The 27097-nt window shown below is 35.2% G+C and overlaps 1 protein-coding gene across 3 annotated transcripts; it reads left to right on the forward strand.

Annotated features, from left to right (window-relative positions):
* Positions 1–375: 375 nt before the first annotated feature.
* Positions 376–26882, forward strand: LOC138692179 (zinc finger protein interacting with ribonucleoprotein K-like). Of its 3 annotated transcripts, none has more exons than XR_011330024.1 (8): positions 376–667; positions 1160–1306; positions 4431–5581; positions 7130–7307; positions 11974–12260; positions 17354–17578; positions 20378–20616; positions 24806–26882. XR_011330024.1 is itself a non-coding variant. In XM_069815235.1 (8 exons), exons 1-7 carry the CDS (start codon positions 533–535, stop codon positions 17568–17570), a joined length of 2034 nt encoding a protein of 677 aa, XP_069671336.1. In that variant the 5' UTR covers positions 376–532; the 3' UTR covers positions 17571–17578; positions 24806–26882. The 3 variants fall into 3 exon arrangements, 2 of the variants coding, with proteins under 2 accessions (XP_069671336.1, XP_069671335.1); XM_069815235.1 differs by lacking the exon at positions 20378–20616 and having other exon boundaries at positions 4431–5437; positions 5519–5581; XM_069815234.1 differs by lacking the exon at positions 20378–20616.
* The last annotated feature ends 215 nt before the right edge of the window (positions 26883–27097 follow it).

Below are 27097 nucleotides of genomic sequence, written 5' to 3' on the forward strand. Positions count from 1 at the left end.
ACAAGGAATTGGTTGGGTCACTGTCTGAGAAGAAACTGAATGCTGAAGGATGCACCGGAAGAAATGGTGAAAGGGAAAAAAAGTTTGGGACAGATTAAGATACCAGATGATAAGACATTGATGGCAATGGTAAACTTTAGCGGTCCCTGCTTGGGTCGTTCTTGCACGCATGCAAGGATTTATATTCTTTACGATTGCCTTTATATGGATCATATGCGGAGATAAAGAGGAAGGCAGAACAGAAAAGATCGGAGAATGCTGGGTTTGCAGTGAAAGACCTGTCCTTGGGCAGAATGAATGACAATTTACGGTTAGCAACACTGCGTTCGTACATACTTTTTGAAATTGTTATGTTTGCTATACTGCCTTCTGATGACGCCATGGCCGCCATGGTGAAAGTGTTATTGTGAGGAATCAAGGAAAATGTTACTTATCTTTAGTTGGAATTGTTTAGTAATAATGATATCCAGTGGTTACTAGCGAAAATTGAGGTGATATGTTTATAAACTTGATTGAAGTATAAAGCAGAAGAATGGATGGAGTTAGTTCATACCATAACAGATGTCGACTATGTATATGTGAGGCGAGATTGAGTTTGAAACTATTTGAAACGGAAGCCATCCGATTGGATTTGGTCAACAAAATAAGATCATATCTTTCCATAAATGTAAGTATGAATTATAAAGTAGTAAGCTATGATAATATAATTTCATTTGAATTCTTGGACTTCGTAATTAGGTTGTATACATCCAAACATTCAGACATCAAAACTAAACTATACCAGGAAGGAACTGAAAATTTCATGCTGTCAGCATTGAAAATTGAGATGTGATAATGTAATAAACAGCAATGGATTACAAATGTATGCTGCGCGAATACTGAAGGGTTAAGTCTCATAATATTTGCTGTGTTTTTCCTACTGTATTAGGCTACAATGAAGTTTACCTATTTTCTTCAAAAGTTAATATTAATACTTGTCAATTACTGATACGGTCTTTTCTAGTGACATGTGATATTACTAGTACCAATAGAAATTTACAGGCCATATTGCAACCTTATTGCAAGCTGTACATTCTGAAAGTGCCTGCAAGTGGTTCACTGTCCACAATAGTACCTCCACCAAATTTATAATTATCTTCTCATATTGTGTTGTTTACAGATCTCATTGCATGATGGCATGCCACAGCAGATTTGTTATGAGTGCCTGTCACGGATTGAACTTTTCCATAGCTACAAGCAGTCCTGCCTGGAGTCGCAACATACACTGAAACACTGGGAATTATTTTGTGAGGGCAGTCCTACTTCGGTAAGTATTTTTCGTCACTGTATATGTCTAGGCTTAGGCTGTTCCCATCTTTAGGAATCTGATTTAACATTGCATTCTGTGTTGCTCCAGTCACTGTCTCTCAGGTTTAAATATACAGGCTGATTGACAAAGTTTGACCTGCACTTAAAGAACATGTTCCAGAACAGTAATAAAAGCTGTATAAATATGGGACTGATTCCAAATAGTTGACACAGTTTTTCTCCTTTCGAGAAATAGGCCTCCATCACTGTGAAGCAGATTTCCATAGAATGGATTAAGTTTTGACTAGTAATGGAAAAAATACGAGTCCTCACATAATACATGTAGGAAGTATAACATTGCAACTTTCAGTACTCTAGCATGTATATCAGCTTTAATCTTAATGATTCCCTAATAAATTGTGTTCAGACGTGGACGTGATTTGCTATCAGCTGTTTGTATGACTGAAATTTGTGCAGCCGACTGCATTAAAGTGAGAAATAAAATTTTTCAAAATCTGCTATAAATGTCGACTGGGCAGGGATAACATACTCCACCAGACATAGGTATGTAATTTATAAAGTTCTGATTAATTTGCAGTTCTTTGTGAATTGATGTGGCAAATTATTTTTTTCACATTAAAATGTACAAAACTGTTGTGAAGTTATAAGAAACATGATTCTGTAAAAGTCGAGAATCTGCATGACTTGAGCTGTTGTTGTTCCAGTGATACAACCTGAATACAATGGTTATGGGTAATGAGTAGAGTTGCGTTCTCAATGTTTTTGATACCTCGATACCTTCGATCCTTGAGATAAATTGATACTTTTGGGAAAAGGGTTTGGTACTAAACTTTTTAGGCACTTCTCTTTTTTCTTTCTTACTTTATTTCTGGTTCAACAATGGAAAAGTTTATGGAATCATATAGTATATCCATCTCTATTTCACATTTTACAGAAATGTGTTCTCTTTTGCACCATTCACAAATGAAGCAATCAGTGGAATAAGGGCCGAAGTCCAAGTTTTGCCGAAATTTTTTTTTTTTTTTTTTGAGTTCAATTTACTCTTAAAGGTGCACATTATGCACTATTAAAATGAATGATATCCATGCCTGATACCATATTAGAGCGGCTTAAAAATTTCAATCCATGGAACAAGGTTCCATGTCTGGACTTTGGTCATTATTGTATTGGCCGAGCTACGAGTATGATTTGGAGAGTGTCTCATAGAGCGCTGCATGTTATTTTTTTAAATTTTGGTTATCATTTTGGCAGACTGGCAACAGATGTATGTTGTGTGTGTACAGAATTGGATGTTAAAATTGGTAAGGAACAAAATGAATCTCTTAAAAAAAAGTATTGGAGTCCGAAAGAGATATTCATAAAAGCAAAGTCCGTTTTTTTTTTTTACAAAAACTGAAAAAAGCTACAGAGTCTCTATTCAGGATGAATATGTTGAAACTTTATGTTTTGATTACAAGCAAAATATACTATTTCCACTACTCCTGTGCAAGAAATATATTACATGAGGCATTACTGGTTACATTACTTTGCAATCACTAGTGGTAAGATTGGAAAATCGATCATGTACATGTGGTCAGAACATGAAGGTCGAAAGGGTGTGAACTCTGTTTTGTCTTGCTTTGATCATTATGTTACCAATTTTCTCTCACCTGGAGTCAAGAGGCTTTCTTTATTTTGTGATGGGGTCCAGGACAGAATCAGAACAATACCATGGTATGATATTGGTTCATGCAAGTTTTTGTTGGAACATTTGAGGAAGTTGTGCACTGTTTTCCTATACGGGAACACAGCTATCTTCCTTGTGACAGTGACTTCAGTGTCATACAGAGGAAACAAAGAAGGTGGAAAAAGTGGAGATTCCAAGTGAATGGATTGAACTTGTTAAACGTCACTTCCAAGTTGTTGAAATAACACTCACTGATTTCAAAGACTTTGATGGTTATTTGGCACAGTTTTTCAAGAAAAGCACATCTCAAAATGGTGACGTGTTTCAGGTATCAAAATACAAGATTTTCCAATACCATCATTTGCACAAACAAAAGGTAGAAGTCAGTAAATTAATGGTTGAAATGGTCATTAGCAGCTTCCGTCTTCTTAAGAGTAATGTGACTCCCAACCTCAACGTACAACAGCTGAATCATGGGTAGTTACCCGTTAAAATGCAAAGGCTGTGATGTATCTAAACTCCTGAAATATCTATCAGAGAATGCACAACAGTACTTGCAGAGTATTAAGGGTGAGGAAGATAACGGAACTCAGAATGATGGCAGTGACTAAGGACAGAAGGCAGTTTCTCATTACATTGAAATAGTTTCTTTATTATAAGTATTATTATTAATCATATTGGTGTCATATGTTTTTCTAGACAGTTAGCTCAAGTGATGTGTGTATTCTGAAAATGCAACTTATTCAAGAAATAAAATTCACTATTTCAGATTATAGTGCTTGTCTTTTACATTTGTGTAGTAAAACAATGTAAGAAGGACCAAAGTCCACCACTTAAGCTATCATCCTGTTTATTACCCATACTATTAAATTCACACGTGAGTGTTCATTATCAGTCAGAATGGTACACTATGACCTACAATTGTGCAAATTTTTGCTATTGTTGGTCTAAAGATTTAGAAGATGTGATGTTTTTTTTATCTCCTGAAAAATTTACTTCTCTGGACTTCGGTCCTTATTCCACTGACCAATTCAAATATTTTATAATAATAAGTTGTAAAATAACTCATTCCTGATAAACTGAAAATGTCATTATTCCCAGTTGTAAGTTTTGGAAATTCCTTATTAGTTTTGTGTAAGAGACAAATAGACATACAGTATTGGAAAAGATTTAGTATTTCCGTCATCTTGTTGATACATACATACTAAGTGGTGTGTGTTGGTTCGTGACACTGAATGTGGTCTGGCTTCTATCTTGAACTAACTTACATTAATCTAATCTAATCTACCTTACCATCAGCATTGGTTGGTCATTAGTTTCTCTTGCACAGAATATTCGTGTATTCATAAGAGATGACATCAGTTTTTTTAAGATTAAAATTGGTTATCAGAGAACTACAAAGTGAGACTGAGAAATTGAGTTATATTGATATCATGTTTTGTGATTTTGCTTGCAGAAGAATGTTGAGTTCAACACATTTGAAAATGAAGCAAACTTTGAAGAAATCAGAACATGTGTGGAACCTACGAGAGTGGTTTCCCCATCAGTTGAAATACTGAACAGTCCCACAAATATCTCACAAGAAAGGCGAACACGGTCTCGACCAGTTTCGCCAAAGACAGGGACAAAATGTGAAGGTGAGAAAAATGAATGTCGTCCTGTGAAAAGAAGTAGGGGACAGAATTCTCCCAATGTTTGTGACAGACCAGAAGAAGAAAACATAGGAAGAAGGACACCTGTGCCATCCTTACCACACGTGGGTAAAGGTACTGCACAAGTGTCTACATCCCCTTGCATGCAAGTTGCTTTCAAGCCTGAGATACAGAGTCCGACTCCACTAGTACCAATCAGGAAGAAGTCTCCATCATATGGAAACAATTCTGCTGAGGATAATTCGAGGGCTCTAAGACGACCGCCTTGTGTGCTAATGCAGAACTCTCTCAAGGCAGATACTCGTCCACTGGTAACATTCCCAGATTCTGTGGCCAATCAATCCAAAGATGACCGTTTTTTCCCATTGAGTGTGGAAAATGAAAATAGTGAAATAGCAGCATGGCTGGAAGAACAAGAAGGAAATGACAACCAGTCAGATATCTCAGATCAAAAAAACTTGGATTCAAGAACTGAAAGTGATTCAGATCAGTCCACCCAGGCACTCTTACGCATACTTGAGTCCGATGAAGAAAGTGATGATGATTTCTTGTCTGACTTTGAGAATTCTCATATTGAAAATGTAGTGGAACAAATGCGCAAGTCATTACCAGAATCTAAAAACAGTGAGGAAAATCGTGATTATAGGGACCCAACCACTGCTTATGTCAGAGTGGAGAAACTCAGTGAGAAGAAGGAGATGAAGCTGCGTGTGCGTAGTGAAGCAGAACTGAAAGCTAGCACACCACCAGTCACCAGGTCTGGCAGAAGGTCTCCTTCTCCTGGCAGAAGGTCTCAGTCTCCTGGCAGAAGGTCTCCTTCTCCTGGCAGAAGGTCTCCTTCTCCAGGCAGAAGGTCTCAGTCTCCTGGCAGGTCTCCTTCTCCTGGCAGAAGGTCTCAGTCTCCTGGCAGAAGGTCTCAGTCTCCAAGAGTCAAGACACAGTCCAATCAGTACAGGTTTGTGGGTTTCTTTATTTCACTCTAGGCCTATATATTTTTACAACATTGAGACATTTCTGTGAATTAGAATAAGAAAAGTGTACTTACTTCTGTAGCAAAAACAACATAATAATACATAAAGATTAATTTTTTGGTCCTACAGAATACGTCTGTTACAGTAACAATTAATATTAGAGGAGAAAAATTTGCTCTGGTGCCGGGGATCGAACACGGGTCCTTGGTTCTACATACCAAGTGCTCTAACCATTGAGCTACACCGAAATTCAATCCACAGCACCGGATCGAATCCCTCTCCTCCAATGTTTTTCCCCTTGTGACCTGACTCCAAGTTCGACATGTATGTTGACATTTTTATATTAAGTCAACTGTCATTATACAAGGAGCGCACTCAGTTGAGTGACTTGGTGGCCGGGATTTCAAAGTAATATGCACTGTTGCTCAAAGAATGTACGTAAAGATTAATTTTTTTTTTGTGCTACAGACAGATTCTGTAGGACCAGAAAATATTATTTGCATATGACACAAGTATAGTAATTACAGCCAATAACTCCAACACATGCCAATCTTCATCAGAGGCAGTTCTCCTCAATATATGTAATAGGTTCTCAGCCAATAAATTAATATTAAATTGTAACAAAACTAGCATAATCCAATTTAAATCTTGTCAAAATTCAACCTCACAAATATTAAATCCAGCAATTAATAACAGGTCCCTAATAGAAACAACAACAATCAAATTCCTTGGCTTACAAATTGATAATGTGTTAAATTGGAGAAGTCTTATTAAAGAAATTACCCCCAAATTAAATTCAGCATGTTTTACTATTAGATCTATGTAAGAGATAATAAATATCAATACCTTAAAAACAATTTATTTTGCATACTTCCACTCGGTAATGAGTTTGGAATAATATTCTGAGGAAATTCCACAGATAGTAACAGTATATTCCTACTACAAAAAAAGAGTAATTAGAATAATAGTAGGGAATCGTGTAGGACTATTAAAAAAGAAAACTACAAATGCCCATGGCTTGTCAGTATTTTTTTTCACTAATCTCCCTTGTATGCACTAATTCAACAGTTCATAGCATAAATACACGTCAAAAAATGACTTTCATACTCCATCGGCAAGTCTATCGTGCTGTTAAAAAGGAATGAGCTATATGGCAGTAGCCTCTCTATGGATATAAAAAATGAAACTCAAAATGTAAGATTATTTAGGGCCAAATTAAAGAAATACCTAATTGCTCACACCTTCTGGTCTGTAGGTGAATTCGTGACATTCAACAACGCTTCATGAATATTTCTATGTTCTATTAAGTATTGATACTAAAACTTCGTGTTGTACTAGTAGACTATATTGTAAAACTCTTCTGTATATATTTCAACTAGACTGTGACTATAATTAAGACTTTATAGTACTATCAAGATTTTTTTTTTTTTTTTCATTTGAAATGTTCCATATTCTAGCTGTGAAGCAATGTACACATACCATGGAATGTAAATAAATACAATACCATACCTAACTGTTGTGTTTTGTGATAGGTTAGTGAAGCCCATTGTGGAGCCAGGGACGAACTTGACACGTTATAAATGTCTCAAGTGTGGCAGTGTTCTGGCTCGCAAATATTACATCAAGGAACATATGAAGATACACACTGGTGACAAGTCTTTTGTGTGTACTGTCTGCGATAGGGGATTCCGCAACAACTACATGCTTAAGGTATGCAAGACATTTGTTCTAATTTATTTTAAAATAGTGGATAAGTCGTATCTTTATAATGTGTATTTATTGTCTTACTGACCACTGAAGATCTGTTAAAAATGTTGTTGTTTTCTAATGCCAGGCGTTTGACAATAAAGTCATTTGACCTCTTGCACTCCAGTATTTTTCAAAGATATTATCATGTCAGCCACTGAAACACAGATTTTGAGGTGTTCCGAATCCATTTCTTGGTTTGAATTTTATGTTTGTCTTTAACAATAATAATTAGCCCTGTTTACTCTCATTCAGGGACAGTGTTGTATTACAAGCCGTAAATCCAGGATGTGGGCTCACCAGCTTTACTTTCTTTGTGAAGGAAACCAATGCTGAGGATTTTTATCATGCTTAAAAAACCATCATTCTTGGCCAGGTTTGCACACACAAATAAATACTGTAATGACAAGCTTGGTAACACCTGACCATCAAGAATGACTCTCCTTTAAAAATTTAGATAAAGTATGGAAGTCCATAACAATTATGGAAGCCTCTATTGGAAACGAATGGGAACATGCCATTAAAAATCTCACTGTTCCACACCTTTCTGTGTGTAATGATGCATGTCTCTTACATGTACGAGGTGCAAAAATTGATTAAGCTCAAACCAGTTGAGAGAGCCAATGTCTTTGTTGTCAGGTGCTCAGCATTGCATACCAATCAATCATCTATGTGTTGTAAATTGCATATAGGCCTAATGTTACATTCTCATTACATGAAAAATAAAGAAAAATATCATGATGCTGCAAAATATAAATTTTTAGATTTTCACGGAAATATATTTTCAGTATCTGTCTGGGCACAGTGCTTCATAAAAATTATTGGATAGATTTCGTTCATATTCATTATCTGTGAGTCAATTTAGCTGGAAATGATACACGTGAAGTATAAGACTTTTTTTTTTTATAAAACTTACTGTGGCTTTGTAAAAGTAAAGGTAAAGATAGCCCCTTCACTTGCCATGAATACACTTCGGGAGCATGGAGGTAGAGCCTCATGGTTTCTTGACTTCAGCACTAGAATGAAGTGGTGTGGTTAGCACCACACTCATACCACCTTTTACCTCTTGGAAAAACCTGGTACTCAATTTAATAGGAGAATGAGTGAACCTTGAGGCTGTTCTGGAAGTTTGGTAATGAGAAAATCCCGTCACTACCTGGAATTGAACCCTGGACCTTCGAGTCCATAGCCAGCTACTCTAGCAACTGAGCTACCCAGCTGTCACATTGTGTCTTTGTATGATATCAAGAAACCCTCTGTAGTGGCTGAGTGGTCAGACCTTCAGTCAGTCACGCAGGCGGCTCGGGTTCGAGTTCTGGTCAGTGACACTTGTGGCAGACAAGGTCGCAGTTGGGGTTTTTCTCGATGTTCTCCCGTTTTTCCTCATATTAGGCATTTACATCATTCCGTCACCATTTCTCTATTTCATTATCATTTCGTAGCATTTCCCGAACGTCGGCTGGCGACACATGGAGGATGCTGGCCTAGGGACGAGTAGGGTTGCCTGCTCGAAACATGGGTACACAGAGAACCTTAGTGTGGTGAGTTGGTGTGGGTTTGGGAATACGCCATTAGAGGGTTAATGCAATAGATCTTAACAGGTCGCAGTGCTAGGCTATAGTGCCCCTCTCCGTAAATTCCATTCCATTCCATGATATCAAGAATACACAATGGCGATTAAGCACCCATGGAATACAAAGATTTTCTTCTTGATTTTTGTATTACATATAAAAAACTGACAAATGAGACTGAAGGTACTGTAGACGAAAACTCTTTCCTAAGAGAAGTAAGTTATTATAAACAGATTTATTTCTACTTTTCTTTGTGAATTTTCTAGTTCCAAAACCCCTGAGACCATACCAAGCCAGGTAGCATCTGTTGTCGTATATGTACTTGTTAACTCATGAACCATTAAAGAAAAGTTTAATATATTTTATTCACAACCATAATAGAAAGTTAACTCATGAACCATTAAAGAAAAGTTTAATATATTTTATTCACAACCATAATAGAAAGTAGGGGTTTTCTAAACAATTTTGTGTATGAAAAGTAAGCCTTTTCTGAATACTATGAAATAAAGTTACTTTATCACTCATGTGCAGTGAAATAACTTTATCACACACTTCATGACCTACTTACTATATTATACACTGCTCAAAATTGAAAAGTAGTCATTTTGTAACTGCCTTAACATTTTTACAATTTTGTGAAATGCACGCATTTGTAAACCGAAAAATGTTATTTTAGATTTCTCTTTGCAAAACAGTAATGAAAAAGTTAAGTAGTATATACATGGTGTTGAATATAATAGATACTGAATACAAAATTTAAACGAGTTCAACAATGAATAATTTAACATGGTATTCTTCTAATATCGAATATTGCCTCCTCTGGCTCGGATGACTATTGTACGATGACGATTCATGCTTCTGGGGTATTGAATGTTCTCTTGAGGTAAAAGTTCCCATTCCTGCAGAATTGCTTATTCTGAAGATTGAAAGGTTTCTGGAGGCTGTTTCCTTTTCTGTAAACATTGTTCCAATTGATTCCAAATCTGGTCAGTGGTATTCACGTCTGGACTCAATGGAGGCCACTCCATTGAACAGATCTGGGATCAATTGGAACAACATGTATGGAAGAAGGAGCAACCTTCAGAAATCCCTCAAGCTTTGGAACAAGAACTTTTGCGGGAATGGGAACTTTTACCTCAAGAGCATCAGGTGCTTCATTAGAAGCGTGAATCGTTGTCATACAGCAGTCGTCCAAGCTAGAAGAGAGGAGGCAATACTTGTCATAGACATTGTCTACAAGAAGAATACCATGTTAAATTTTTCGTTGTTGAACTCATTTACATTTTGTATTCAGTATCTGTTGTCCTGTGTCTTGGCAACCTAGGACTCGGATTACAGAACGTCACTGGTTTGAGTCCTCATGAGGAAAGAAATTTTATCATGAAATTTTGGTTATTGTATGGAATTGGTGCCCACCCAGCATTGTGATGAACTTCGGGAACTATGGTAGGTAGTGAAATCTGGCTACAAAAGTCAACTAGCCTATTATGGCTGGGGCTCATCATGCTAACCACACAATACCTCCATTCAGGTTGAATGATCTTCCACCTCTGCTTCAGCATGTGGGCATGAGACCAGCAGCCAGCTAGTCAGTCTGGGCCCTTAAAGGGCTGTAGTGCCACGTATTATTATTATTATTATTATTATTATTATTATTATTATTATTATCATTATTATTATCATTATTATTATTGTTGTTATTATTATTATTATTATTATTATTATTATTATTATTATTATTATTATTATTATTATCTGTTGTATTAAACACTCTGTATATGTCACTTAACTAAGATTTTCATTGCTTTTTCATTTCAATTTTGTAGAGAGAAGTCTAATATATCATTTTTCGGGTTAAGTATGCATGCATTTCATAAACTCATAAAAATGTGATGCAGTTAAACAATGACTTTTCAGTTTTGATAACATCGATAGTGATAGTATTCTGTTTCTGTGGTGACAAGTCTTTTTACTACAATAATAAATAAAATTGTGTTTATAACTTGTTGTGTGTGACATGTACTTTTTTACACTCATGTAATTTCAGCCTATGGCAGAATCTTTTCACCTGTGGAAAAAAAATAGTTCTACTACACACATAAGTTGCATAAATAACTACAAAGTGTCCCAAAATAATGTTTACACTCCTTGAACGTTAATAACAGAGAAACTATTAGAGACAACCTAATTGGACTGTTTGTATTTGAAGCTGTAATGACTACATTGAGTGTGTGCAAAGTGTAGGCGACAAAGCCACTGATTCTGAATGCTATGAGAGAAGTGATTGTAATTCCCTGAGGATCCATTTCCATATCTGCTGTTTGTTGATCTGTTGTACAGCATTGCAGATAATGTATTGCTGCCAATGGTGGTGATTGTGAACATTTATAACTTCAAATATTTGTGACAAAAAAGTTCATGTTTTCTGTTGTGTTCTAGTTGTTAATATTCAAAGAATGTAAAAATTATGTGAGTTTTTAGGCTTTCACAGTGAGTGTAATTAGAATTAGGCTTTTGGGTAATTCATCATGTCCTGGAACTTAACTTTTTAGAACTACATACAGGTTCCATGATCAGGGTAAGACTACTCTGTTTGGCTTGTTATACCAGGCTGATCGGATGACTGAGCCTGGTATAACAAGCCAAACAGAGTAGTCTTACCCTGATCATGTTTAGTCTTACATATACTACAATAGCTGTTAAAATAACTGGTGAAATTAATGCTGTTATTCACGCAATTAGAGGCGAAGTTATACCAGTTTTTCATTAAGCAGAGCTTCATCTCTGTTTTTTTATTGACCTACATGTCTTTGGCTTGAATTCTGTTATATGTGAGTGTTAATTTATTGAGTTATCTAATGACACTTTCAGAGGTATAAATGTATTCCAGTCAGGATGTACAAATGGAAGAGTGGGCAAGCTTGTGTTTTAAATATCTGAAATATAAACTCAGCACACTACTGCACCTCTAGACAGTTCAGTGTTGTGTGCATTTTTCCTTAAATTTGTACTAAAGTTAGAGATATGATGATGGTGACAATAACAATGTTTGTTCACAGAGTCACATGTTTGTTCACAAAACAGAAAAGGACCACAAGTGCGATATATGTGGAAATCAGTTTGTGGGACCTGAGCGCCTAAAGCAGCATATGAAGATACATTTACCTAACCCTTACAGTTGTCCAGTATGTGGACGAACATGCAACCAAAAACAATCACTCCAGCGTCACATGCGTGTTCACACAGGAGAACGTCCCTTCAAATGCGAGTTCTGCTCAAACGCTTTTGCAGATCGTACTACATGGATCAACCACCGTAGAATTCATACAGGAGAGCGACCATTTAGGTAAGATAAATTACACATCATTATTAGTAGTTACTGTTGCATTGTACATGGTGATCAGTCTTGGCTCCATGGCACAACATTTTTACTCTTGGTACTCATGCTCATGTCTTCCACAGATTGGTACCCATCTGTCATGGCTATTCACAGTTACAAAATGTTACAAAGTGTTTGGCTTACCTAATTTTTTTATCCAAGAAGGTTGTGAATTTCTCCTTTCTTCTGTCTACTTTTTGACATAATTTTAAGAAGTTCTTCTTTACTCATAGCACTTAACATTGTGATATAGAGACTGATTTCTGTTGGATATTGCCTTTTATTTTTATCTAGGTTGTGTGCCTTGTTTAGTACACACTATCCTTCATTGTGCTCCACAGAGATAATAGTCACAGGATGTAAGTCAGGGGATCGTGAAGGCCATATGTTATTGGTAATTACTCTGTCTTCAAACACATCATGAATTGTTAATAAAAATATTGGCGCTATTGCAGATTCCTATTGAAAGACGGTGAATATGCTTCCTTTCATTGATTGCAAAAAGGTTGTAAAATCGACATAGTGTATCTTTCGACATTTGATTGGGGTGAAGAATTTTCTTAACATCTGTAATGCACTAGTTGAATCAAAAATACTGTAGCAGGTTAAAGAATGATTCAGAATTATGAAAAAAATGTATCTTATGTATGGAAGTTGAATTGGTTCGAAGAGCTTGAATTAGAAATAAACAGATTAGGTCTAAATTGGCTATGGAGAGAACAAGGGATACTAAACACTAAGGACTATTGGAAGAATGGTAAAATAGAGAACAAACGAAATTTCGAGACAGGATATCTTTCGTAATAGTAAGGACCTAGGATCACTAAAATACTACAGGGAGGTTAAAACGTTTTGGGAACAGGAAGAATATGTTAGAATAAATTCAAGAGAAGAGAGAACGGAAATGGCATGGTGGAGATTAGGTATCTGGAGACTCAAGAATAAGAGAGGGAACATAGAGAAAGATAAATGTCCATTATGCAAACTAGCAGAAGATGCAACGTATATAACTTTAAATTGTATGGAACGAATGATTTGAGAAATTATTGGCTAGATAAAAAATTGTTTAATATAAGCGATATAGTGGCATATAAAAAAATAAACAGTCCCCTAAACGCTAGCAATGTGCACAAATTAGGAAAATTCCTTTTTAGAGTTAAAATTAGATGGGAAGCGAAGGTTAAAACTCTAACTGAAATGGAATTATAGATGTTGAGTATTTGGACCCAATATGAAGCTATGAAAAATATGTAATTAAAATATCGAAAGGGATCATATCAAATAAAAAAAAAAAAGAAAAAGAATTTAAGTAGATTTAATATGGAAAAGAAAAAGTTAAAGTTAATGGTTTCAGATATAAGGGTTCACTTTTTTGTGTGTTAATGGGAAATTATATAAATTAGTTAGAAAAATTTAATGGTATGAGATTTGTAAGTGAAGAAATAATAGTACTATATTTTAATATAAGAAAAAAAAATTAAACAGATACTTGTTATATACTCATATGTTGCCAGATTCATGTTAATTTGGAATCATTTTCGACAGTTGACTGCTAAAAAAAAATTTGATCCTAGGCCTGTATATCATCATTAATAAGTAATGACATACCAAACATAAATTTTCTGATCGTAAAGAGGCACTTCATGGCTCATGTCCAGCATTGGTTGCTTTGAAAATTTACATATTCATGCAGGTGGAACCAGACCTTGTCTGAAAAGAAAAATGGAAATGGGTCATATCTCTTGATCATGAATGTGGGTCAAAATCAACTCAAAAAACCTGCAACTAGAAACTGACATAACAGATCTTGATTCATGTGTCTCTGTAACTGTATAGGATTTCAGTTGTAATAATATTGTTGCTTTCTGAACCAAAACATAGGAAATTCCTGTTTGTTGAGGAGTTTGTCCAAGAAATTTTTATGAGAATTTTCTAGACAAAATGTATTGTTGTCCTAAATTTTCTCGGTAAATACTCAGTGCATATGATTCCCCCCCCCCCCCCCCCCATTTCAGTTTCACGAAATTTGTCTATTAAACAATGAACAGTTAAATGATGTGAAACAACAACAGAAAACTATTGCTCGAATCATCTTCATACTTCTCAAAAGCAAATTCTGTCAGTATGTAGAAATCGTACTATAGACATTTTTTTCTTTCAACAGAAAAAGTCATTCAGTTCTCTGTACTTGTATCGAAATGAGTTAGAAATACACTACGAATTAAAAAGTATCTTTTATGACTTGCTGGTGTAGGTCAGACATGAAAGATTTGTTAGAAGCTGATTGGCGCAGATAAAACAAAGTTATAGTGCGTGTGTGCTAAGAGCAAAATCACTATGATGCGAACTCAGCCCAGACTTAACACTAGAGATTGGAAAAATGTGGTATTTCACATATTCACCATTAATTGCAGAGTATTGGGAATCATAATTTTTATGTTTTGCCAGGAGTAGAATCAAAATGGGAGTTTTTTTTTTTTTTCATATTCCATAATATTTCGTAAACATTTTCATATTATGAATAAATCTTCATATTTACTAACATCAACCTCCTTTTGATGTATTTCCAATCTGCTGGAAAATTTTGCATACTAGCTTCAGTTTTCTTAAAGAACCAATAACATATATGTCATATCCAATGTCATATCATTTTCAGATTATCCAATCAGCCCAGTATACAGTACAGACTAGAGCGTTGCCAACCGTGTCTGAATTCGTCTAAACGTACTAGTCGTATAGCTTGTAGCAGAAAGGTTGTAGCCAAATTGAGATTCGATTGAGTGAACATCTGTGAACATTCGCGTTTTTGTGTAAACACTTTCTTGTATCAAATTTATTCTCTCACACTGTGATACCTGTAAAATGTCTTCAATAAAATTACGAAAACATATAGAAAATGCAAGTTAGTTTATACAGTGGGACATCGATTATCCAAACTAATTTGGATCATGTATAGTTTGAATAATGGAACCAAAAATGGCAGAGTACATAAAATATGTATAAAGTTTCGTTACGATAATGTACTGTTAAAATATACTGTATTGCACATACAAAATATGTACTATACATAATAATGATAACAATGATACAATACAGTACATACTTTATTGCTTGAAGAAATTGCTGATTTTTCGTTGCTGAAGTGAAGATCTTCGTTTTATTGTGGCGAGATCCCTCAGTCCCTTCAGCAGAAGAAGTTTTGTTGAACAGCATTCTATCTGTAAACAGCCTGTTCAAGAATGGAATCATTTGCATCCCTCATAGTTTTTATTTTCTTTGAACCATCCTCTGAGTCAAGCTTCGCTGCAAATTGTAAAATGCTGTCTGTATTTCGTTTTATATCAGAGATAGGGAATTTACTTATATTATATTCACGTGGTAGGGAAGACGCACTTTCTCTCTTTTCTAGACAGTTCAAGATTTTTAATTTTGTATCTAAAGTGAACACATTATGTTTTTGTTGTGTATTAGAAGATGCCATGCCTTGTAGTGTGTACAGAACGATCGAAAAACACAATCCAATCACTTTAGCACAGAACACAAGACAACCCACCACTTGAACAAACTTCTTCAAATTGAAAATGAAACTGTTCGTGTTTATTTAATAACATGAGGCTACTGCTTGTCAATGTACTGTTAGATTCCTTGCACTAAAAGGCAGTGAAAAGAGTTGGGTTATTTCTGCAAACAATAAGCATTCCGAGTGAGAGAGTTCTTAAGCATTTACGGTCGGTAATTTGTCAAAGCTCACTGAAGCGAGATGATTGACATAAACAGTATGCACAAGGAATTTCTGATAATAGCCTTTTATTATAGTGTACAGCAGTGGCGTATACTGGTTAAAGGGTTTGGGCTACCGCTGACCCTATTATTACACAAAATATATCTAACAATTACTTTAATTTTAATTACTATGGTAAAACTAATAATACAAAATTATTACATTATGTTATATTATAAACTTTTTCTTTTGTAATTTCCTTGGGCTACCGCCGGTAGCCCCGGTAACCCGCAAAATACGCCCCTGGTGTACAGTACAGTATCTCGTTAATATCTTATCACTGTTAATCATGTTAGCTGGGAGCTTTCAGGAAACAAAAAGAAAGACGTTTCACAATAAATTGACAAAATATGTTATTTCTTATTGCCAAACATAGTCATTAGTTACGGAATGTGAGCCTATAACTTATTATGTAGCAATATTTAAGAACAAATAATACTTTACAGGCAAAAATTGTAACAGATGCTCTTCATTTACTGTTACACATTTTATTACATACAAAATTCTTCTAGGTGGGCATTTAATTGTAGTACAAATAAAAGGAGATACAGACTGCCAAAATATGATTTTTAAAATCTGGACTCTGATCACAATAAATGATAGACTAATAATAATAATAATAATAATAATAATAATAGTTTTATTTTCCCTGGCAGAGTTAAGGCCATCAGGTCTTCTCTTCCACTCAACCAGGATCAAAGCACATATAGAAAAATGCATACCGGTATACAAGTATTAACTTCATGTTGGGGGATATTGAAAATAAATTGGATGCAGACATTATGTACACACTGAAGTTTTTGAGAAAGTTCAGCACTTAGGTTGCTATATAAAACATCACAGTAGTCAAAGTGAGGCATTACAAGGGTCTGTACTATAATTTCTTTGAGTTTAGTAGGAAGGAAATTTTTCAGGCGATTCAAAGAATCCATGATAGAGAAAACCTTTCTACAGATATATCTGATTTACATATTCCAGACTAAGAAATGACACGAAACTAATTGAAAATATTCTGCTCATAATGAAAGTACTAATGTAAAGTAGCACCCAAAATACATTCTTTATTTCAAATCAAATAGAAAGAGAAAATGGAATGATCAAAGAAAAGATGACTTGAGCATTTGGTATTCACTTTGGACATGAGAGTCCTGCACTTTTTTGAAGAAATACCTTGTGTTAGATTAATGCTTTACAAAATACTTGTTTTAATTTACATATGAAGTGAGTGTATTATTTTACTTTGTATAGATGTTATTAATAGAAAATTCTATTCTTCCAGCTGCAAGGAGTGTGGCAAAACATTTTCAAGATTGGTGAACTTGCAAGCCCACAAGAACTCTCATTCCAATGTGCGTCCTTTTGGTTGTCAATTGTGTATGAGCAGGTTCAAAACAAAAGCACATTTGGTGAAACATTTGTCTTGCATCCACAAAGACCTCATGAAATCAGTTGTGAGCTTCATGAAAGATGAGAGACCTGGTGAAGAAGCCAGTTGAGCGCAGAAGTAAGTTGATTATTTACTTCTTTTCATTGCATTTTTGCGTGATACGAGTTTAAATGTTGTCTATTATTTTAACGTGTTTATCTTTATGCAAAGTTTAAAGTATTGTAATGCAAAAATTGATTGGTTTTGAGATATACCTTTTAACATCCACTGTATCGCACTGAAAAGTGGTTCTGTTTGTCCATATAATTTACTCTAAATGAGCTGTAATAATTTTATTCATGATTTTTCTTACATAAGAAATATTGCCAATTAAAACAGAATGATTTTTTCTTTGGCCGATTTCCAATGCCAAGCATTTGACAATTAAGTCATTGATTTTTCTTGACTGGTCTGAGATAACTTAGTACTAATTAAAAAGAAATATATGTACTTTGTGGTAATATGTTTTTGGGTATTATGTATTGGGTACATAGAAGATTGTGGACTATGGAATTGACTTGTTCCTACCGTTCTCACTAGAAGTATCTACAATAATTATTTATTTGTTATTGTGGTGACATATGTTACCAATAATAATGAGTAATGGCAGTCCTCGATATATAATTTTGGCTCTATTCATTTTATGGAAATCACTCTTAAATTTTTTCATCTAAGAAAATTTCTTTCGATCTTTGATTCCAAGGACCAACTCTAAATAAAATGCCAACCATAAATAAAATAATATAGATCATATATCCAAAATTCACTATTAACAGAACATAAGAGCATAGACAGTTTTGAGGCATTCTAACATCTCTATTGTCGTCATCATCAGTAGTTGTAGTGGTAGTGGTAGTAATTAGCAGCAATGGTGGTGGTAGTAGCAGTATTGGTAGCAATTAATTACCATGATGCTGTTTTGATCCACTTGTATGTGGTACACTGTGGACATTTTTATACTGTATGATGGAATAGTATTCTATGACTCTGGCACAATATTGACCATGGAGACACCTGTTACTGGTAGTTAAAAATGTAATCATGGTAATTCTGGACATAGAATTTTGTGTTTATTCATTTCAGGGCTGTACTTGGGTTCAGATGTTGACTCAGATCTGATATTTCCATCGCAGAGAGTAGGAGGAAGGGTCATATATCATCAAAATGTCGGTTCAGAGGAATGATAATCATCTGCAAATTACATACCCCTGATCGAAAACTTCATACAAAAATTATTACCTACCTTAAAGATTTAAATCCTTTGGCCCATTTCTCCTATGTTGTGAGGAACATTATTCACAAAATATTGGGGCACCCTCGTTGTGTTGTCAGCACGGTATAGGACCAGCACTCAAGGAAACATAGGGCAAATGTAAGGCAAAAAAAACATGCCCAGAATTGATGAGACACAAATAAATATCCATTTTCCTGATGAGAATCAAATCCAGATCCTCTAATTTGATGCATTATGGAAGATTACACAGATAACTGTCAAGCTAGTGGAAGAGAGTTGCAAAGAGGAAGAAAAGTAGCTGTGAGACGCATATCACTTCTTGGGAAGAAGAGGGCCACAAGTGCAAAAATTTCATGAATTGAGAAAACACTGCTGCCTAATAGAGAAAAACTTTCTATGTCTGTTTGTATATGGCCACAAGTAGAAGGTTAAAATTTGGAGGCAGGGCATAATTGTGTCTGTATGTTGTTGTTTAATCAACTGTCCAAAGACAGGTCTGAACCTCACAAGTGATACCAACAAGGTACCATTTATGAGGCAACTAGGCCAGGAGATAATGGATAGAGTGGCCAGTTCCTTTCCCCCTCCATTGCATACATCACTGTTAGCTACATCTTACACTAATCAGACTTCAGGTGCATACAAACAGTTGTTCTTCCTCTGACACATATAGTCAAGTGAGATGTACTGCTGATAATATGTAATATATATCAGCCAGAACCTCAATCAGAGGCAGTGTCTGTTTGATACTACTGCAAATGAAATGGACCTATTGCACATTACATTTCCAATATCTCATTAGTACAGTTTTTGCACTTGTGGCCATCTTCTTCCCAATGTTGTCACATTTCTCTTAATATGCTGTCAGTCTGTTTCTGACTGATTGTGCCAGAGATGCACAATTTATTTAAATACAAAATAATCTTAGAATTCGTATTTTTACACACTAATTATTTGAAAATATTACTTAAAATAAGCCAGCATACATTGTTATAAAGTGTGTCTAAGTTTACAGGTATATAAAATTAAGTGCGTTCATTCTTGGTCACTTAGAATTTTTTTTAAACACTTTTAGTACTAAATTAGGTTAATGACTGTCACAGACCTGACTGTGGCTCATATAATCATGTTGTTTATTGTGTGGAAATGAAGTTGAGGAAATAAAAAAACATTCAGCCCATTTTGTTGAGTGTGAAAAAGAGATAGGTGCCAGCTTCAGACAATTAAATTTTAAGTTGAAGATAATGATGGTGGTGGCGGTGTTGTTAATATTTATTATTATTATTGTTATTATTATTATTATTATTATTATTATTATTATTATTATTATTATCAGATATGAGTCAATTTCTCCGACAACGGCTGTGATGACGATAACAATAAGTGAAGCTATTATGGTGATGATGTTATAACAGTCGGGTGCCTATGGTAACTTGTGAATGTTAAAATTGGGGAGTAAATGGATTAGATAAAAAGAAAATAGGATCAGCTCAGTTGAATTTCTTATTATCAACTGGATTTATTCTCTTAGAGAAGATGCAATATGCAATATTCGTAAAAAGTTAAATACATAATGTTTGAAAAGTCACTGTGCACAAAATCACTAAGTGTAGTAATTGTAGTAATGTTTTTTGTAATCCTAGTGGTGGGTACTTGACTGTTCGTCATTCACTCATATTCAAAGCCAGTTATGTAGACTAGACCAACCAGACCAGAGTCATTGCCCAGACTGTGCCATAGAAGATTGTTCAGTGCTACACCTGTGATGAGATGACTTGATGATAGAGATTTGTTGGGCTGCCACAGGGAAACTGGAGCTCCTTGAGAAAACCCTTGTGTTACCTGGACCATGGGCTTGCTCAACACAATTTATAAATCAGAGGTATGCCAGGGATCAACTCCAGATCCACAGAATTAGAAGTCGAGTGCTGTAGCTACTAGACTGCCGTGGCGGCTATTGTAGTAATGCAATACTTACTTGCTTATGACTTTTAAGGAACCTGGAGGTTCATTGCCGTCCTCACATAAGCCTGCTATTGGTCCCTATCCTGAGCAAGATTAATCCAGTCTCTACCAGCATATCTCACTTCCTTCAAATCCATTTTTATATTATCCTCCTGTCTACAGTACGTCACTGCCACCCCCCAAGGTATAGTAATGTGATAATAAAGAAATTTTGAATTTACAGGAATTTGAATGAGATGGAATTGATACACCACATGACTGTGTTTTGTTGTCTATTAACTGCCTCTTCATATTGCGTGCACAGCTATAATTTCAAGAGATCATTTCTGAGCCATTTAGTCAATAGAGACATGTTTCGATTACTCATCTCACAACAAGGACAATGGTGTTGTCTTTTGAACAAAGAGTGCCTAAATTGAGCAAAACGGAAACGACATTTCTTTGTCCCCTTTCCCACAAACGGTCGGCCTCGGTAGTGCAGTTGGTATAGCACTGGCCTTGTGTGCTCGAGGTTGCGAGTTCGATCCCAGCCCAGGTCTATGGCATTTAAATGTGCTTAAATGCGACATGCTAATGTCAGTAGATTTACTGGCATGTAAAAGAACTCTTGGGGGACAAAATTCCAGCACACCAGCGATGCTGATATAACCTCGGCAGTTGCGAGTGGCATTAAATAAACCATAATTTTTATTTTCTCTCCCACAAAAAAAAAAAGGGTAGCAAATTATCTGCAGAGCGAATTAATTGCGCATGAATTATTGGGAGTCTACTGTATCACAATTGCACTTTAAAACAAAGGCATGTTATTTTTTGTGCACCATCCAGTATTTCTCAGGTAGGTGTTTAATTGTTTCTTTGTTACAGTATAGATAATTAGGGCTATTCAGCATATGGATACGATATTGACGATATGAGTAGGTAATTAGATTGTGAATAATTAAAAACCAAGTGGATTTAATTGTAGCAGAAAGAATGTTATGAGTAATATTTTTCCACAGTTGAGTAAAATTTGTATTTGTTGGGAGAATATTGGCAATGCACATTGGTAAAAATGTTCTGTAATGTTGCAAACGTGTGTAGAGTTCTTGTTTTGATGGACAGGCCAAGGAATCATAGTAATTTTGCAGATAACTCCATTCTTGTAAATATATTCTTAAGTATTTCAATTGGGAAAGTATTTGTCGAATATCTGTAGGACATCTGAGATCGAGTGACACCATTGTTGAAACCACGCTTTGCAGAGCATGTTATTTTGAGATTCAATCTTATAATTTCTATATAGAAATAAGAGACATTTGTCTGACACATCCCACAGTCCAAATCCACCAGCATTTAGAGGAAGATGTAAGGTCGACAGTGGCACTTTAAACAAACAACCTTTCCAAATAAACCACAATACTGCACTGGAAACTTGTCGAGCATGTCTAACTGTAGTTGGTAACACTTGTGCTACATACCATAATTTTGAGAGTATAAATGTATGCACGAACCATATTCGTTCATATAGGCTAAAAGACCTCCATTTATAGCTTCGAGCTAGTTCTTTAATGGACTGAACAACCATTTTCCAGTTTAAGCAAAGCATGGTATTAGGAATCCTATGATAATAAATGCCCAATATTTTTACGTGTTCTACAATGGGTAATGTAGCTAAAACAGGTTCTGAGACCCAAATTTCAATGACCAAAGCATGAGATCTATCTGTGTTTATTTCTAATCCAGATGCATTTGTAAAAGGTTGAACATCCACATTTTGCGTGAGTCTTCTTCATTAGCCAATAATACATTACATCATCGGTATATGCTGTTACTAGTAATCTAACATTGTCATGCTGGATACCTGTAATCTGTTGATGTAATAAATAGAGGACTGGATTGAAAACAAGAGCGAAAAGCACCATAGAGGCAGGATATTCTTGCCGAATGGACCAATTAACAGGAAAGGGAGATGCCAAAAAAACCATTAATTTGAATGGTAACATTAATGTCGGTATATAAACATTTCAGGTAGTTAATGAATTTAGGATTGATGCCATTCTAGTACGTTAAAGAGAAGCTCGTGGTTAATGGAATCAAAAAGACGTTGGAAGTCAAGAGACACTAAAAAACCTTGCATTTGATTATAAAGACTGTAAGCAATGGCATCTCGTAGTTGATTTACAGCATTTACAATCGATCTTCCTGTAACTCCACAATTTTGAGCATTATGAATTAGGTGAGGGCACAAACCTTTTATACGATTCGTTAAAACTCTTGCAAACAATTTGTAATCGTAGTTTAACAAAGTAATGGGTCTATAGTTTTTAATGTTCTTATGGGATCCTTTTTTATGAATGAGCACGAACACTCCTCTTTTCTGTGACATGAGTAACTGTCACTGTAAAATAACATTGTAGATCTCTATTAATATCGATGCAATGCACGGCTGATAAAATTCATGTGGGAGACCATCATTTCCAGGTGTCTTCGATTTTTGACCTTGTTTCAGTACGATGTAAATTTCCTCTTGAGTGATGAGCTGCTCGAGTTGTTTGTTATCTTCATATGAGATGGGAGGAGGTGTGAGCAGTGAGAGTTCATTAAGAGTCTAGGTACACTAAATATTTTAAGAAAAAATATTAGTATAATATTCCCTGATAGTTTTAGAAATTTCATGTTGTGTTGACACTGTTTTTCTGCCATCAACCTCTATTTCAGTGGCTACATTATTTTGATGTTGTCGTGAAGTTTTCATGAGAAAATATAAATTTGTTCTTTCTTCATTTGTAGAATTAGATTCTCTACTTCTAATCCTCAGACCTTGCATTCATCGATGGTATATTCTCTGTATTTTAGCTTTACAATGTGACATTGCTGTCCTCCGCTCCGGGGTCGGATAATAATCATCATGATATTCTCTAAGACATTTATAATGAAAGTTTATCAAGATTTCTTCTTCATATTTAAGATAAGAATGTTGTTTGAAAAAACTAAGAATTTTTTGCTTTGCATATAAATCCCACCAGTCCGTAATATTGTGATATTTAACTCGTTGCTTTAGCCACATCTGCCATTGATGATGAAACGTTTTTCGGAGTTCAGAATACATAAAACATGACACATTGAGTTTCCAATATGATCGACCTATTGGAGGTAAAAATGTATTTATAAGAAGATTAAGAATGTCAGCAGAATGATCGCTAAATGGTGCTGGAACAACCTGTATAGATTGTATCTGAGATTTGAAAAAATGGGAAACAAAATCTGTCTAATCGAGAGGCTGACCGACCAGAAAAATATGTGTACTGAACCTTCTTATGAATTAACAGCCAAGCATGACAAAGATGCAATTTGATGATAAGTTGTTGTAGGCACTCAGTAGGAAGAAATTTACTTTCTGTGTCTCCTGGTCTCAACATAAAATTATAATCACCACCTACAATTAATTTTTGAGGTAAAGAACGAATCAAATAAGGAAGATCCTCATTGTAGAATATATTACACAATTGTCTCTCATTCGTTCCTGAAGGTGCATAGAGATTAACGAATGTATATTCTTTATATACACCACTGATTCCTTTACCTGAGGGAAGTTTTTCTACAGACTGAAGCGCAGTTCCTTTTCTCATCAGAATAGCAGTTCCAAGAGCTTCAGATCCAATATTTGTATAGGAATTGTAGTTATAGACAAGTGAGAAGTCATCAGTTTTAATTTCTTGCTAAAACATTATATAAATACAATTCTTCGTGAGGAAGGTATTCAGTAATTGTATTTTTAGCAGTGCTGAATTACCATTAAAATTCAGACTGGCCACTAAGATGGTTTGGGCCATAAGTAATATGAAAGTCACATACAACATAATATCACGTACTTATTAATATTACAGAGTGGATTCCAGTGTAAGAAAACAAGTTAATCATGTTTCCGAAGCATGGTAAAGCCTTATTTACTCTCCTCTGGTTCATAGGGATGTGACCTATGTGGCGTGCCGTCAATGGACTAGTAGGACTAGCTTAGTCCTCTAAGTGTCATCAGCTTATAAAATTTTTTATTACATTTCATGTTTGAATTTTAAAAATTTTCAAGGCATGACAATTGACAACTTAAATCTGTTTTCTCCCCTCAGTGCTCAACGTCTGTAGAATTGGACTCATCCAGCCCATGGGAACCAGTCAGCTCGCACTGGACTAGCAGATTTAAGGCTGTTCCCTTGCCTACATGAACAGTAAATACGGTTGGGCGTTCCCTGGTAAACAATTTCCGTGTCTCCAGCCTTGTTAGAAAGACGATATTAGTATGTTTATTGTTATTGTGCATTATCAATTAAGTATTGAAAGTGTGCCTGTGAAGTGTAACATGGATTAAAACAATATTGTGTGTTTTACGCAGTTTAGTAAACATGGAAAGGGACTCATTTCGAAATGCAAGTCCGTTGCAGCTCATCCAATTGAATCATCTGAATCATCGCCATCTGACAGCGATACCAGTTGCGACTGCCAACAGTCACAATGTTGTGTTTTGGATGTTTCTTAAGCATCAGTACTTCGTTTGGAAGTTTAAGTTTTCAGGAAAAGCAAAATATTATACTAAAAGATAGGCCTACTCTAGACGTTTGTATGCAACGAGCACAGAATGCATAGAGTAGACATGAACAGCTTGGAGGTGAAGCCGCTTTTGTAGACCGTCGCCATTATGATGCTACCAAAACATTGGGCTCCCGGTTAGCACATATGCAGTTCATTGTGATGTTGCATCGTTGCTTTAATTAATAAATGAAGTAATTTCAATATGCCTACATGTACTGCGTATGGCTGCACAAACAGGTTTTCAAAAAAATTCCTGGACTAACTTTTCACAGGTAAATATGCATGTGTGAAATGTACTTATTACCGGTAGATAATGAATGATTTAGCCTAGGTTAGTCGGTTATTTCGTATTGTTCACGTATTTGTTTGATTAAGAGAAAGGATTAGTGTATTGATATTATTGTAATTAATTTTTATAATCACTAAATCAGACATGCTTTGTAAACTTAGCATTTACGAGCGAAGCTAACCTAACAACTCAAGTTGGAAGTTTATGTCGTGTGCTATAGAAAATGGGTGTACCGAGGTTTCTCTTCAACCGAATGCACGTATTCGTTTAATGAAAAAGAAATAGTGTATTAATATTAATGTAATTAATTTTTATAATCACGAAATCAGACATGCTTTGCAGACTTAGCATTTATGAGCGAAGCTAACCCAACAACCCATGTTGGAAGTTTGTGTCGAGTGCTATAGAAAATGGGTGTACCGAGGTTTCTCTTAAACTGAATGCACATATTCGTTTGATGAAGAAAAAGAAGTAGTGTATTAATGTTATTGTAATTAATTTTTATAATCACGAAATCAGACTTATGCTTTGCAGACTTAGTAGCTTCATTAACTCGGCCATGAACTAACTTGACCCACTTGGTAATAAAACTTCACTTTTGTTCGCCGTTATAATCTAATTATGTATTATAAATGAAGAGCCTATCAAATATTATATGGTTAAGAGCATTCCACTTTTTCTCTAAACAAAATCGGGACATCTATATGAAATACTGGCAAAAGGAAGAGAATGATAATTTGCGTTAAGAAGCAAGTTGCATTATTAAATCGAAGCAAATGGATCAACCTATAAAAGTAATTATTATAGGGTAGCATTTTTATTGGACTATTAGCAAAATAAGGTCAAACTGTTATCTTCCTTTTTTATCATTATTGTTTGTTTAACCTTCCAGATTACCTATTAAATACCATACTGCAATTTGAAGAGCTGTCAATTTAAATAACCTGTATATATGTGATTTATCGATGACAGTTTTGTAATTTTTGCTAAAAATACGTGCCTAGCGATTCTGTATTACGAAACAAATAAGAAAGTGTGAGTCCTCCAGGAAATTAGGAACATATGGAATTCTTATTATCATAAGATCTTCTATAACGTAATAGCTATTTTGCAATGTTTTGGTAGCAACAAGATGGCGTCAGGTCCATCAAACCGGCTTCACTCCGTCCAATGGTATTAAGATACTAGTGTCTACTCTATGTATTCTGTGCTCGTTGTTTGTATGAGTACAAAAATGAAAAACTCTGTGCGTCATTTCAAAATTGATTACTACAAATCTTCAAAATGGCTAATTGCATGTAAATCGAAAAATAAATTATTTTGCTGGCCTTGTGTTTTTTTGAAACTGATAGAGGAGTATGGAGTAGTACAGGTTTCTCTGATATCAGTAATTTTCACAAAGCAAAGATTCACCATGAGAAGACGCAATCACATTTATCTGCAATAACAAAATGTAAAACTTTCGGTAAAACAAGGATAGACTTTCAACTAAGTGAACAATGCAGGGCAGATGTTTTAAAACAATGCTGAAGTTGACTCTAAT

This window comes from Periplaneta americana, chromosome 16 (assembly GCF_040183065.1).
Source record: "Periplaneta americana isolate PAMFEO1 chromosome 16, P.americana_PAMFEO1_priV1, whole genome shotgun sequence".
NCBI lineage: Eukaryota > Metazoa > Arthropoda > Insecta > Blattodea > Blattidae > Periplaneta > Periplaneta americana.

Coding starts and splice junctions, on each gene's coding strand:
- LOC138692179 (XM_069815234.1), top strand. CDS start 533: ATGGATGGAGTTAGTTCATACCATAACAGATGTCGACTATGTATATGT. Junction 668..1,159: donor GATCATATCTTTCCATAAAT/GTAAGTATGAAT, acceptor TGTTGTTTACAG/ATCTCATTGCATGATGGCAT. Junction 12,261..17,353: donor ACAGGAGAGCGACCATTTAG/GTAAGATAAATT, acceptor CTATTCTTCCAG/CTGCAAGGAGTGTGGCAAAA.